The sequence below is a fragment of the Musca autumnalis genome, unplaced genomic scaffold (genome assembly GCF_047663935.1).
Source record: "Musca autumnalis isolate F117 unplaced genomic scaffold, ASM4766393v1 scaffold_3, whole genome shotgun sequence".
Classification (NCBI taxonomy): Eukaryota; Metazoa; Arthropoda; class Insecta; order Diptera; family Muscidae; genus Musca; species Musca autumnalis.
Genome location: NW_027411866.1, coordinates 94049870 through 94064644, shown reverse-complemented (window position 1 = coordinate 94064644; position 14775 = coordinate 94049870). Strand labels below are relative to the sequence as shown.

Sequence of the window (14775 nt, the reverse complement as noted above, 5' to 3'; positions counted from 1 at the left end):
CAACGTAAACCAACCAATCAGATGGTGAGGTTATTAGGCCCCTTCTTGGATTTCTTCTTCCCCAAGGCTCATCAGGAGTATTGTTTGTTTCTGTTGATGGAGATTCAAAGAATTGCCTCCATCTCTAAAGTTGTTCCTCGATTGCATTATGCCATTCGAGTAATACGCCAACTACATTCTCTTTCACTTCTTCAATTGTACATAACCTATTGAATATGTTTTAAGAAGAAAAAAAAACTAACATTTGCTCCATAAACTACAACATATTGTAACCTTTAACCTTATCCCATTGATGTACTAAACTCATTAAACGAAAATGTAATACTCCATTTAATTCTATTTTGTTGTTGTAACAGTTTTCAATCTTGTATCTTTTCCATTACAGGTTGAACTGGAAAAACTCAATACGGCAACAGACAATATTAACAAATACGAAGTGGAACTTGATGTAAGTACTACTACATCCTCTGGGGTGAACACATCCATGTGAAATGTTTTTAATGGTGGGGGAGGACAATTTCAATTTTTTGCAAACGAACAGAAAAATTCTCTATCTTTCCCTACAAAATATGACAAATAATTTAATTTATTTTCATGATGTTCGTCGTTTCATCGGTGCGATGATGTCGGAACATACAGGAAGCCAAATGTGAATTTAAACGAATATTGGCCGAAAGTGTGGTGAGGATAAAACAGTCGGCACACAAGTTGGGTAATTCCATAGAGGCGGCAAAACCCTATTATGAATCTCGCATTTATGCTGCTCAGGTAGGTGTAATGATGTGTGAACAACAAGAACATCTTTGTTTAATGTGCTTGAGGGGGATAATTCTCTGCAAAGCTAAACATTGCGATGCTAATTTTAAACCTTTTACAATATTTATTAAAATGTTCCTCCGGTTATTTGTTGTGGCTTTTGCAGCTTGCCAAAGAAACACAGGTGGCAGCAGCAAATTATGAAAAGGCCAAATCCATACATTCCGCAGCCAAAGAAATGGTCTATTTAGCCGAACAGGGTTTGGGTGAGAAGTCAACATTGGATACAGCCTGCCAGGAGATGTTAAGTCATGCAGCCAGTAAGTATCTGTATTTATAGTTTCCCATTCCATCCTCCCTTAACAACAATGTTGATGACGTTAAATTCCATCATATCCTGTACGTGTGCCTTAGTCACATAATTTGTTGACAAGTGTGGGCGTTTGTATGTATGAATATTGTTGTATATTGCGGCTTTGTTGTCCTGTGTTCACATTTCTTCTTTTTATAGGCAAAGTCAATCAATCACAACTGGAGGTTACCGATGCTCGCAACTCATTGAAAATGTGTCAATTGAAACTGGAAGTAGCCAATAATCGTGTGGGTAAACTACAGGGACAATTACGACAGGCCATCAAGGCATCAAGGTGAGTGTTAATGTTTGCCTAGAATTGTCTAATTATTTATAGATTGGAGTGGACGTGAGCTTATAACCTGTAGTAAAGTTGAGTAGTTGTTTTATTTTGGTTGAAGATATTTATGTTTGGTTTGCATTATGAATAGTCTAAATAAAGGAAAGAAAGATAATAGCTACTAGATGGCTCTGCAAAGGACATAAGCCGAAATAAGCATATATTCCGTTCTCCCCGATCTTTTTTTTAAGAAATATCGCTTTTAAATCTCTTATTTCAATTGATCTTTCCAACGAACTCTTGCCGATCTATCCGATCTTAGCCTACCGCCCTGTGACCCATGTTCACACGCTTCTTTGGCGGGGGCATTATCGTTCATTCCTGTGAAAAGTCCTAGCCAACCCACCTACGGCCCCGTCTGTTAGAGTGATTACAACTAACGTCCGGAATAATTGAGCTAGAGCGCTATATTTTTATATTTTTGGCACGAGTGTCTGTTTTCCATAGACAACTCAAGTACGAAGATGGGCTATATCGGCCCACATTTTAATATAGCCCCATATAAGTGTACCTCCCGATTTTCGGTGTTTTGAGGATTTTAGCTAAAATTTTTACCGAACTAGATATAATTTGGCATTTGATGTTCCTAGCGGTCACAAAACCTCTCCACCAAAAATTGTCAACATAGATACAGGTTTTGCCATAGCCTCCATATAAGGGTACCTTCAGATTTTCGGTATTTTTAGGATATTAGCAACATATTTTGACCGAACTACCTGTAATTTAACATTTGGGGTTCCCAGTAGTCACAAAATATCTCCACCAAAAACTGCCACCATAGGTCCATGTTTGTGTACAGCCTCCATATAAGGGTACCTTTAGATTTTCGGAATTTTGAGGATATTAGCTACATTTGTTGTCCGAACTACCTGTAATTTTACATTTGAGATTCCCACTGAACAAAAAACATCTCCAACAAAAATTATAATCATAGGTCCATGTTTGGTACAGCCCCCATTTAACAATGCCTTCCGATTTTCGGTATTTGAAGATTTTATCTAAATTTTTTGACCGAACTACCTGTAATTTTGACATTCGAGGTTCCTAGTGGTCAGAAAATACCTATACCAAAATTGACAAACCAAACAATCTGTAATTTAACATTCGACTTTCACATTTGTAACAAAATATCTCCACCAAAAATTGTTAACATATGTCCATGTTTTGGTATAGCCCCAATTAAACAGTATCTTCCGATTTTCGGTATTTTGCGGATTTTTTCTAAAATATATAAAAGCACTACCAGTAATTGGACATTTGAGTTTCCCAGTGGTCACAACATCTCTCCACCAAAAATTGTAAACATAGATCCAGGTTTTGGTATAGCATCCATTGTACCTTCCGATTTTCGGTATTTTGAGGATATTAAATACAATATTTAACCGAACTAACTGTAATTTGACGTTTGAGCTTCCCAGTGGACACAACATCTCTACACTAAATATTGTCATTAATGGTCCATATTTCGGTATAGCGCCCCATATAATGGTACCTCCCGATTTTCGGTATTTTGAGGATTTTAGTTACATTTTTTGGCCGAACTACCTGTAACATAACATTTAAGGTTCCAAGTAGTCAAAAAACATCTCCACATTAATGTTTTAAGGAAAGTCCATGATTTGCTATAGTCCCAAATCAAATCGATCCCTTCTGATTTTCGGTATTTTAAATGTTGTGACCGCACCATCGCTTCGAAATGGCTGAAATTCGATATTTAGTCTTCGTTGGAGGTATAAAATTCTATATCTTAAATTTTTCGGTACAGGTCCAGGTCTTCATATAACCCCCCATACCATATAACCCATACCTCATATTTAAATGGTTGTGATGTCACCATTGCACCGAATTTGCTAAAAATTTGGTATTTAGTCTTCGTTTGAGGTACAAAACTTTGAAATTTTTCGGTATAGTTCCTCATATAGCCTCCATAGAACGGTACCTCCCGATTTTCGGTATTTTAAAGGTTGTTACCGAAATTCCTTAAATTTGGTATTTCGAGGGGATATAAAACTTTCCACCTGACATTTTTTGGTATAGGTGCACGCAGATGCAGATACCGGTGTAGCATTGAACGGTACCTGCCGATTTTAGTTATTTAGAAGTTTGTGGCCTCAAGATCCCACCGAAACTGCTGAAATTTTGTTTTTAGTCTACGTTGGGGATAAAAAAGAACTTTCCGTCTGAAATTCTTTTGTATAGATCCACGTTTTGATATAGCCCCCCATACAACGGTACCGCCCGATTTTCGTTTTTTTTTTTAAAGATTTGGCCTCAATATCTACAAAAATGGCTTAAATTTGGTATTAAGTCTTCTTTGGGATATAAAGCTTTCCAATTGAAATTTGTTGGTATAGGTCCACGTTTTTCGCTATATTGAACCTCAATATCCCACAAAAATGGCTGAAATTTGGAATGTAGTCTTCATTCGGAGTTGAGATCTTTGCTCCAAAACATCTCCACATTAATGTTTTAAGGAAAGTCCATGATTTGCTATAGTCCCAAATCAAATCGATCCCTTCCGATTTTCGGAATTTTGAATGTTGTGACCGCAACATCTCAACTAATTGGCTGAAATTTGGTATTAAGTCTTCGTTGGAAGTATACAACATTCCACCTGAAATTTTTCGATATTGGTCCTCGTCTTCATATAGTCCCCATAGAACGGTACATACCTACTTTCGTTATTTTGAAGGTTTTAGCCACATTATCTCACCGAAACGACTGAAATTCGGTATCTAGCCTTAATAAATTACATCGTTGGATAGATTTGTTATTTATTGTTTTATTCACCTATATTTTAAATTTTATTTTCGTATTATTTTTTTTTTTTTTTTTAGTTTCAATATTCGACGAAATTTACTATTAATTAATGTATTGGCTTATCAACATGATTTTCATAATTTGTAAGTAATTTGTTGTTCCCAGATATATACATATTTCAAGCTCTCAATAATTGGTTTCCTTTCTCCTCCTCATCGATTCTCTCTTTACAGACCCTATTATGAGACTCGAGCTAACTACAATGGCATTCTGAAAACCCAAAAGGAGAGAATCAATAGTTTAGAGAGTAAAGTAGCTGAAGCGAAAATGACCTATAATGAGGCATTAAAAAATCTCGAACAAATTTCCGAAGAAATTCATCGTCAGAGGCAGCAGAAGCAGCAACAACAACAGAGCCTAATAAACTACGAAACAATGTTGAATCAATCGGCAGAAGATACAACGTCCAATTATACATCGTCCTCTGGTGAAATGGCAACATTTCAACAATTCTCCTGTGATATTGATACCAGTGAAGAGTATCTCGAGATGCCTGATAAATTGAGCACAAATTCAAGTCCCATACGTCAACGGCACCCGGATGAACATGAATGTCCTCACTTGTTAAGGGATTTTGAATCGGTTTTAACATTTCCTCAGAAAATTGCCGGTGGAATGCATAAATCGGCAAGTACCAGCAATACCAGTGATAATCTATTTGCCCAAGTCCAACTGCACGGTCCATATGACGTGAAATGTTCCTCCATTGGCAGTGGACAAAATCTGAATACAGACAACAGTTCAAGTACGGGAAAAGGTGGTGCCAGTGGTCTAATGGGTGATAATGACGACAATGATATTGAACAATGGACGGAAATACGCCTGTCTCACTCCGAAAGTACAAGTTCCAGTTATTCAAATCAAAGTCTACTGCATGATCATGCCGATGGTGTGGCTGAAGATGTTCAGTCCCATCATTCATCGTCTTCCTCATCGGATGAACCAAAACGCAAGGTTACCTGCACCACCATATTCCAAGAAGACGAACAATTGAATCGTAAGCAATCGTTGAGTCAATGGTTATCACGTTCGAATAGCCTTAAAGTTGGCGGACGAAGGCAGTCTCTTGATCTGCTAATTGATGCCAGTGATAAAGTGAAAGATGTCTTTTCATTTGGTTTTCAAAAGGTGGGTCGTACTCTGGAACGACGTAACAGTGAATCGGAAATGAACAATGAATGTGGTGGAAATGGTTCACCAAGTACCGTCAGTGGTATGACAGGAGCAAATAATACTTCCACTTCATCATCGACCACATCGGCTGGTGATTTCTTTCTTTTTGTCAGGTCAGTAGAAGAAGAAGAAACAGTCGAAGAAGAGGGAGTAGTAGCTTCCGCATCCACTATAACAAGGCATGATTTAACACTTTTTCGCACTTTTACAAATTCTAGCAATACAAATACTAATAAACATTTTACCACTACTACTACAACAACTACTACCCCAACAACAACTTATAATAATTATGAAAATAATACAAACAGAGCTTTGCACAAAAAGACTGGACTATTTGGCGCTTTACAACATCATCTCACTAAACTCAAATAAAAAAACAAATGTTCCTATTTTTGTCCAAAATTTCTATTCCTATTTAAAATTGTATTTTTGGCTATTTTTTCTTAGTATATTTTCATAGTTTTTTTTTTCGATACTAAAACACAAAAATAACAAAACAACTTTTTACAACATCACTCTCAATACCAAAGACTCTAACAAAAACAATAACCCGTTAGCACCAACCAACCACCTCTATTGAACAAACAATTTGAACAAACATCCCTTTTGTCATTTGAAATTCGAAATCCTGCTCTAAATTTACTTCTTTATTCTGAGGCAAGTACTATTGATTGGCTTTTTAAAAAAAATCTAAATGTTTTTTATTTTGATTCCAAAACCTAACTGTCAATTTGTAAATAAGCATTATGTATATTAAGCATGTTTTATTCTTATAAATTTAATTAATTATTAATACATTTTTGTGGAACATTTACAAATTTGTATAAAATATATATGGATATGTATGTACGTAGTAGCTGCGAGCATTTCAAAAATGTGGTCATACTTTAACAGGATACCACGATTTCTACATAAAACTTTTAATTAAATAACAAGTAAGAAAGGCGGGCCAAACTTTTTATATCCCTCCCACCAAGTACTGAACTGTATTGAAGGAAATAGGAATAATTCGTTTATGAAAGTACTAAGCTCTTCTTCTATGTTAAGGCTTATTTTTTGGAGGAGCAGAATATCTTACCTGATGATAATCTGTTGATATAGATAATTTTCTCCGTGAAGGTTTTCTACCATTTAAATTCCAAAATATCAAGTTTCATCCACTTCAGAAGGAAAATGTATATATGAAAGTCGAGAGGTACCGTTTAATGGGGTTATATGGAAAAAGGGGCCTATACCAACAATTCTCTTCTGGAAAATTGTATACCTTCATTGAAGACACAATTCCAATTATCAGCCATTTCGGTTGGATATTGAGGCCCTTCAAAATACAGAAAACCTGAAAGCACCATTCTATGGGGGGCTATGCTGGCTATACAAAGACGGGGATACCCCCAAAGAAAAATAAATGACAATGGCTGCCATTTTGATAGAATATTGAGGCCAAAACCTTAAAAATACCGAAAATCGAAAGGTACCGTTCTATGGCGGTTATATAAAAACGTGGGCCTATACCGACAATTTTCTGGTGGGAAGTCTTAAACCACCAACGAAGATTAAATACCAAATTTCACAACCCTCAAAATACCGAAAATTGGGAGGTACCGTTCTTTGCCAGCTATACAAAGACGTGGGCCTAAACTGACAAATTTCTGATGGAAAGTTCTATACCCCAACGAAGATAAAATGTCAAATTTCAGCAATTTCGGTGGGATATTGAAGCTAAAACTCTTAAAATACCGAAAATCGGAAGGTACGCTTCTATAGGTACTATATGAAGTGGACCAATACTGATAATGCTCTTTTGGAATACTTTATACCCCTATAGAAGACTAAATAAAAAATTTCAGCCATTTCGGTGGGATATTGAGGCCATAACCTTCACAATACCGAAATGGGGAGGTATCTTTCTAAGGGGGGCTATATGCAAACGTAAGTGGAAAGTTTTATACCATCATCGAAGACTAAATACCAAAGTTCAGTCATTTCGGTGGGATATTGAGGCCATAATCTTCAAATGCCGAAAATCGGCAGGTACCGTTCAATGGGCGCTATATGAAGGCGTGCACATACAGTGGTGGTCAATATATATGCAACAAAATTGCACGTTTTAGAACATTTTCTATACAATATTTTTTTAAAGCAAAATTAGGTATTTTTTTGTAATTACACTGTGCAACTAAATGGAGGTGAAAGTCGGGGGCACGGAAAATTCCTCTTGCGGAAGAAAGGCCTTGTGAGTATATTAAGAATCCCGAAGGACAAATCCGCCGTGAGTCGAACTTCCGCGTTCTGCCGTGATGAAGTTTTTAGTAGAGACCTTGTAAGCCATCAGGAATTAGCGTTATGTCTTTGTTCTCTGTTGTTTTAGCTTATTTTTGAGATGACATGTCTTCAGTCAAATGGAATGAGGATTATTTTCGTAGAGCACTTCGACATTCTAACTCGCTTCCTTCAATGTCCTTTTCGTCCTTTATTTTAAGAGCCGCCATAAAAGTACCACAAGATGACGTTTTTCAGCTTCGAAATGTTCTGCAAAAATGTCGCTCAGAAAATTTTAGGTATGGCTCTCATTGACAACTAATCGATTTTGTTGCGCTTCAAAAGTCGGAGCATTTGACTATTTTTTTTTTTTTTTTTTTTTTTTTTTTTTTTTTGTGAGTACAGCCTTTATTTTATGTGCAAGTAAATATATTCAAAATATCGCGAAACTAATACGTATAGCACAATATCATAGTGGATTTGGAAGGAGGAGGTAATAGCTTAATTTTCATTAAAAAATAATGTGGAATTCCAGTTTGCTGCATATTTTTTTAGTGTATTTTGTAATGCCAATTCGACCATATACCTAAATTTGACCTAAGGTTTTAGTCATGATGCCCACCAGTGCCCAGCTCGGGAATAATTTTCCAAAGTAGGTCATGGGTTTAAGATTATTTAGTATTAAAATCAGCTGCCATCTTGTGCCAGACTATAAATGGTGGGTCGCTGATTAAAGCTGCCCTAGAATAGGGTTTCTATGGATATATTAGCGTATAACTCTGTTATATGACCACGTACATTAACATAATTGGCATCAGTGGCAAGATGAAGAAATTTTCTTCCAAATTTGTCTTATGTTGGCTGTACGTGCCTTCCAGGAAGAACGCTATAATTTCTATATTAAAAATTTTACCAATTTTCAGACAAAAATGTTGATTTTTTAATCCGCTAAATTGGTTGGAATTTATGTTGTTTTGGAGATTGTTTTGTTTCCCAAAGCCTATTTTTGCATCATAAGATAATCGGGACCTTTGTTCATGTCATTTTGTATTAACAGCATAAAACAATTCTTACCGTATACCCCCTCCAGAGGGAAAAGTCGGGAGAATCTTACGCTCGCGGTATCCTAAAACACTCTTCGCAGCAGCACAAAGCTGTAACCGGCGCATTGGCTTGATGTTTACACTCTAAATATTTTTGACCACTTTCTCCATACAAATGGATCCACTGTGCAATGGTGCAAAATGCAGAGTTCGCTACAAAGGACAAGAAAGTGAACCCTATTGAGACCTGTTCTGGCGTTAAACAGGGCTGTGTCTTGTCGCCCACATTGTTTTACTCCTCTTAGATTGCGTGTTGCAGCAAACAAATGTTGATGCGCCATATGGTATTCGGTGGAACATAAATGAACTGCTCCATGTCATCGGTTATGCAGACGATATCTGCTTGTTTGCGTACCGATTTGAGGATATCGAGAAAAAAACTACACACAATCTCAAACAACGCCAACAAAGTGGGACTAAAAATTTACGCAAAGAAACCCAAGTTAATGCGAATTGCAACTAAGAACACCACAGCACTAACCAACGGAGAACAGACAATCGATGACGTTACAGCCTTCTCCTACCTGGGAAGTACTATTTACAAGAAGGGTGGATCCCATGAAGACATAGCGGACCGCATTAATAAAGTCCGCAATGCCTTGCACAGAATTTGGTGCTCAAACAACATTTCAACCAGCACGAAACTCAAAATCTTCGACTGCAGCGTAAAATCAGTGCTCTTGTATGGCTGCACCACTTGGAGCTCCACCCAAACTTCCAGAAAAAGACTGCAAACATTCCACAACAAATGCTTTTAGCAAATCCTGCGAATATTCTGGCCAAATTGGGTAACGAATACCCAGCTACTTACACTAGCAAATCGCAAGCCCATCGAAAATAAGATCTGCAGAAGCAAATGGCAATGGATTGGCCATATATTGAGAAGACCACCCAATGATATAGCCAGACAAGCCCTCGAATGGAATCCGCAAGGTCACAGAAAGCCTGGCAGGCCTAGAAACACATGGATTCGTATGGTTAAAAACGAATGTCAATCTCGGAACATCACATGGAACCAAGTAAAGATCTTAGCAAATGACCGACCAAGATGGAGAGAGTTTGTTAACGCCCTATGTTCACTATGAACTTTTGAATTATTGTTTTTTAATGTTTTAGCCTACTGTTTGTATTATAAAACATTAAAAGAATAATTTTAATCAATGCATCAAGTATAAGAAAATAAAAAGTTTTGATGCGATATCTAACGTCTTAGATTAGAAATATATAATGGTCAAAACATATGCAACTAAATGTGTTGAAATTTTTTCTTGTTTTTGGGAAGATTGTGCTCTTCCCGGAAAAGTCTATACATAAAATGTGTGCGGTAAATTATCATAATTTACAGAAAATTTTCTAAAACGTGCAATTTTGTTGCGAATGTATTGGCCACCACTGTATACCAAAAACATTTCAGGTGGAAAGTTTAATATCCCCCTCGAAGACTAAATACCAAATTTCAGGAATTTCGGTACGATAGTGAGGTCACAACCTTTAAAACACCGAAAATCGGGAACATCTCCACCAAAAACCGACAACATAGGTCAATATTTTGACATAGCCCCCATATAACGGTACCTTCCGATTTTCGGTATTTTGAGGATTTTAGCTATATTTTTTGACCGAACTACCTGTAATTCGACGTTTGGGGTTCCCAGTGGTCAAAAAACTACCCCACTAAACATTTTAAAGATAGGTTCAAGTTTTGGAATAGCAGCCATATAACGGTACCTCCCGAGTTTCGGTATTTTGAGAATTTTAGCTATAATTTTTAACCGAACTAGCTGTAATTTTACATTTGAGGTTCTCAGTGGTCACAAAACTTCTCCTCCCGATTTTCGGTATTTTGAGGATTTTAGCTGCAATTTCTAATCGAACTATCTGTAATTTTGCATTTAAAGTTCTCGGTGGCCACGAAACTTCTCCACCAAAAATCGTCAACATATGTCCATGTTTTGGTATAACCCCCATATAAAGGTACCTCCCGATTTTCGATATTTTTACAATTTTTAACCGAACTAGCTGCAATTTGACATTTAAAATTCCCTGTGGTCATGAAACTTAGCCCCAAAAAATCGAACTAACTGTAATTTGACATTTGAATTTTCAGTAGTATGGTATAGCTCCCTTATTTAATAGCTGATAAAACATACAAAAAAAGATTTTTTCAATTTGGACCAAGTAGTTTTTACAGAATTTGACTTTTTGAAGGCGCGATATCTCTGGAACCGTTAGTCAAAAAAAATCTGAAAATATACTAAAATGTTTTGTTAATCAGCAGCATCACCACAGCAAAAAAATAAAGGAAATCAAAAACCTCATCTTGAAAAAGTGTCCGATTTCACTCAGAAATCCCCATATATATTCTTGATGAGGGCAAAATTCTAAGACGATATAACCATGTCCGTCCGTCTGTTGAAATCAAGATACAGCTCCCAATTTTTAAGATAGAGCTTTGTAATTTGGTATAGAATTTTCTTTTACTCCCAGGATGTTTGGTATTGCAAATGGGCTATATTGGTCCACGTTTGGATATAGCCCCCATAGAGCGGTACCTCCCGATTTTCAGTATTTTGGCGGTTTAAGCCTCATTATCAAACCGAAATGGCTGAAATTTGGTACTTAGTCTTCGTTGGGGATATAAAACTCTCCCCAAGACCTTTGTCGGTATAGGTCCACGCGTTCATATTGCCCCCATAGAACGTCATCCCAATTTCCGGTATTTTGAAGGTTGTGGCCTCAATATTCCAACAAAATGGCCGAAATTTAGTATTTGGTCTTCATTTGGGGTACAGAATTTTCCCCCATGCTTTTGTCGGTATAGCTCTACTGCTTGATATAGCCCCCATAGACCGGCAACTCCCGATTTTCGGTATTTTGAACTTGTAACTTCAATATCCCACTGAAATGGCGGAAATTTGGTATTTAGTCTTCGCTGGGGGTATAAAACTCACCCAAAAAAATTGTCGGTACAGGTCCACACCTTTATATAGCCCCCATAGAACGGTACCTCCAGTTTTTCGGTATTTTGAAGGTTATGGCCACAATAATCCATAGAAATAGCTGAAATTTAGTACTTAGACTTCTTTGGGGATATACAACTTTCCACCTGAAATTTGTCTGTACAAGTCTACGTCTTTATATATCCCCCATTGGGCGGTACCTACCGATTTTCGGTATTTTTAAGGTTGTGGCCTCAATATCCCAACGAAATGGTTGAAGTTTGGTATGAAGTCTTTGTTGAGGGTATAAAACTTTCCACCTGAAAATTTTCTGTATAGGCCCACGCCTTCATATTGCCCCCATAGAACGCTACCTCCCCATTTTCGGTCCTTCGAAGGCTGCGGCCTAAATATCCCACCGTAATGGCTGAAATTTGTTACGTTGTCTTCATAAGGGCTAAAAAAACTTTCCACCTGAAATTTGTCGGTATAGGTCCACGTCTTCATATAGCAGCCAAAGCACGGTACCTCCCGGTGTTCCGAATTATGAAGATTGTGGTCTCAATATCCCACCAAAATGACTGAAATTTGTTATTTAGTCATCGTTGTGGGTATAAAGCATTCCACCTGAAATCTGTCGTTATAGATCCACGTCTACATATAGCCCCATAAAACGGTACCCCCCAATATTCTGTATTTTGAAGTTTCTGGCCTCAATATCCTACCTAAATGGCTTACATTTGTTATTTAGTCTTCGTTGGGAATGTTAAACTTTCCGACCGAAATTTGTCGGTATAGGTATGTCTTCATATAGTCCTCCTTGGAAGGTAGACCCCATTTTCGGTATATTGAAGTTTGTGGCGTCAACATCCCAACGAAATTGCTGAAAGAAAAGAAAAGAATTATCAGTATAGCCCCCTTAGAACGGAAACAGCCAATTTTCAGTATTTTGAAGGTTTTAGCCACATTATCTTACCGAAATGTCCGAAATTTTGTAGCACGGCTTCTCGGATTGAAAGTACTACGATACAGCTCGATGTGAATGATGTTAACGTGGTATTTCGGATTTTGAATGGGTAGAAAACATCGATGTCTCGGTGGTATTAAACCTTGTTTAAAAAAAGCGATATTCTTTCGTTAGCGCGGCGGAAAAACCTAGTACTTTCATACGCGAAAGAAAACTAATTGCTTTATTTGATATCAATACATCTCGTGGTGGAGGGTATAAAAAGTTCGGCCCGGCCGAACTTAACGCCGTTCTTACTTGTTTTACCTGTTTTAACCTTAACATGTCTCTGTTGTACAGCAATGTCCTTACAATATTTTTGTAAATTATTTGTATGGCAAATGCATTTTTCCTTAAATTGAGATTTTTTTAGTATCTCAATATCTCTCTATAAATTTTGGCAAGATAGTTGTACTAACATTTTGATACCTTCAAAATCAGTAATTTATGTCCTGAGTATACATAATAGCTTACAAATACATATAGAACATAATTGCATATATCATTAATATACAAATAAATGTACATACATATGTACATATATATACTGTAAGTATGTATAAATTTTATTTTCAATTGAATTTCTTTTCTTTCTTGTAGATCTGAACCCAAAGAACTGTTATCCGACGAACAAGTTGAGAATCTCTTACTCAGTCATTCTGTAGATGAAAATGGAACCATAATTGTTGAAGAGCTTAAATCACCTTTACAGCAGCCGGCAGGCAACAAATATGGTATACCTTCGCTTTTGGTTTAAATTAAAAGAGTTTGTCTTAATTTTAGATTTAGTTAATAAATATTTATTGTTATTGTTTCATTTAAATAAACAAAAAATCGAACTTTTCTTGTACAATTAAGAAAACATATCAAATTAGCGCTGAAAAACAATTACAATTAAATTATATATATTTTTTCTAAAAATGCTTTGATTTTGAAATGTAGCAACACTTCTTAAAATTGTTATTATTGAGGAATATTTTTCTAAGTTGAATTTCTGATAATGACTAAACTATAACTATGTATAACCAAGCAGAGGGAAGTCTTCTCTAATGAGAGATGTTGCTCGTTGTTCTCAAAGTTTCATTCAAAAGCAATTAGAGGAAACTTTAGTTCATGAAACCTGATTAATTTGTGATATTTCAAATGTTGCAATCATTGCATTGTTATGTCAACATTAAATATAAATATTTATTTTATTTTTATATATGAAAAAATTTTATTTATTTTTATACAAACTTCGAGATTTTTTATGTTAATTTTTGATAGGAATGAAGATTACAGGACATGGTACAAATAATACTTTAATTCTTGATGGAATCTTAAAAAGGATTATTATCACTTGAGTTCTTTCGATGATGTGTTATTTATACCATGGTATACTCAAAAATACACAAATATTTTGTAAAGAAAAAAAGACGAAACCAAATCATTTCATATATCTTTAATTGTGACTTAAATTTTAAATGCAATATTTAAATGAAAAATAAAACATAAAACATAATAATTATTTCGAATGACGACAATTGATATTAGCAAACATTTACACACATACATACAAATTAAAAAAGAAATTTAAATATGAAAGTTTGTTAGTGAAATTTAAAATACAACTATTGTCAGACAAAAAACGCATTGGTTTGAAGCAAAAAAAAAAAACACTCTGAAGAATTTTTCTTAAAAATATTATAAGTATGCATAAAAAATAACAAATTAGTAGCAAACAATAAAACTGAATTAAATTATATATATTATTCAATTATGTATTAGTGAATAAACTAAATATTTGAAAAAAAATTATACAAAAGCTGATTGGAAACGAAAAGTGACGTGGTGTATTTATTTGTAGGGGAATAGTTAGAGTCTGGAGTCTAATAGTACGGTTACATTAGAGTTTTTGCCGGGTTAACCCACTTCATGAGGATTTATTTGACGTTTGCACTATGGAATTGACATTTGAAACCCAAATCCACTGGGTTAATCCGATTAAGTGTAACCGGGGTATAATTCTAGGAAATAAATCGACT

General features: G+C 35.8%; 1 protein-coding gene across 2 annotated transcripts in view; it reads left to right on the top strand.

Annotated features, from left to right (window-relative positions):
* LOC141397050 (uncharacterized) overlaps positions 1–14573 on the top strand; it is a 72862-nt gene extending 58289 nt beyond the window's left edge. Inside the window, exons 3-9 of one of the 2 annotated variants that reach the window (XM_073972879.1) lie at positions 386–448; positions 640–768; positions 923–1076; positions 1268–1403; positions 4286–4351; positions 4442–5554; positions 13352–14573. In XM_073972879.1, coding sequence (XP_073828980.1) covers positions 386–448; positions 640–768; positions 923–1076; positions 1268–1403; positions 4286–4351; positions 4442–5554; positions 13352–13508 — 1818 coding nt within the window. In that variant the 3' untranslated portion in view covers positions 13509–14573. The remainder of the gene's footprint in view (positions 1–385; positions 449–639; positions 769–922; positions 1077–1267; positions 1404–4285; positions 4352–4441; positions 5555–13351) is intronic. The other variant, XM_073972880.1, reaches the window with a different exon arrangement.
* The last annotated feature ends 202 nt before the right edge of the window (positions 14574–14775 follow it).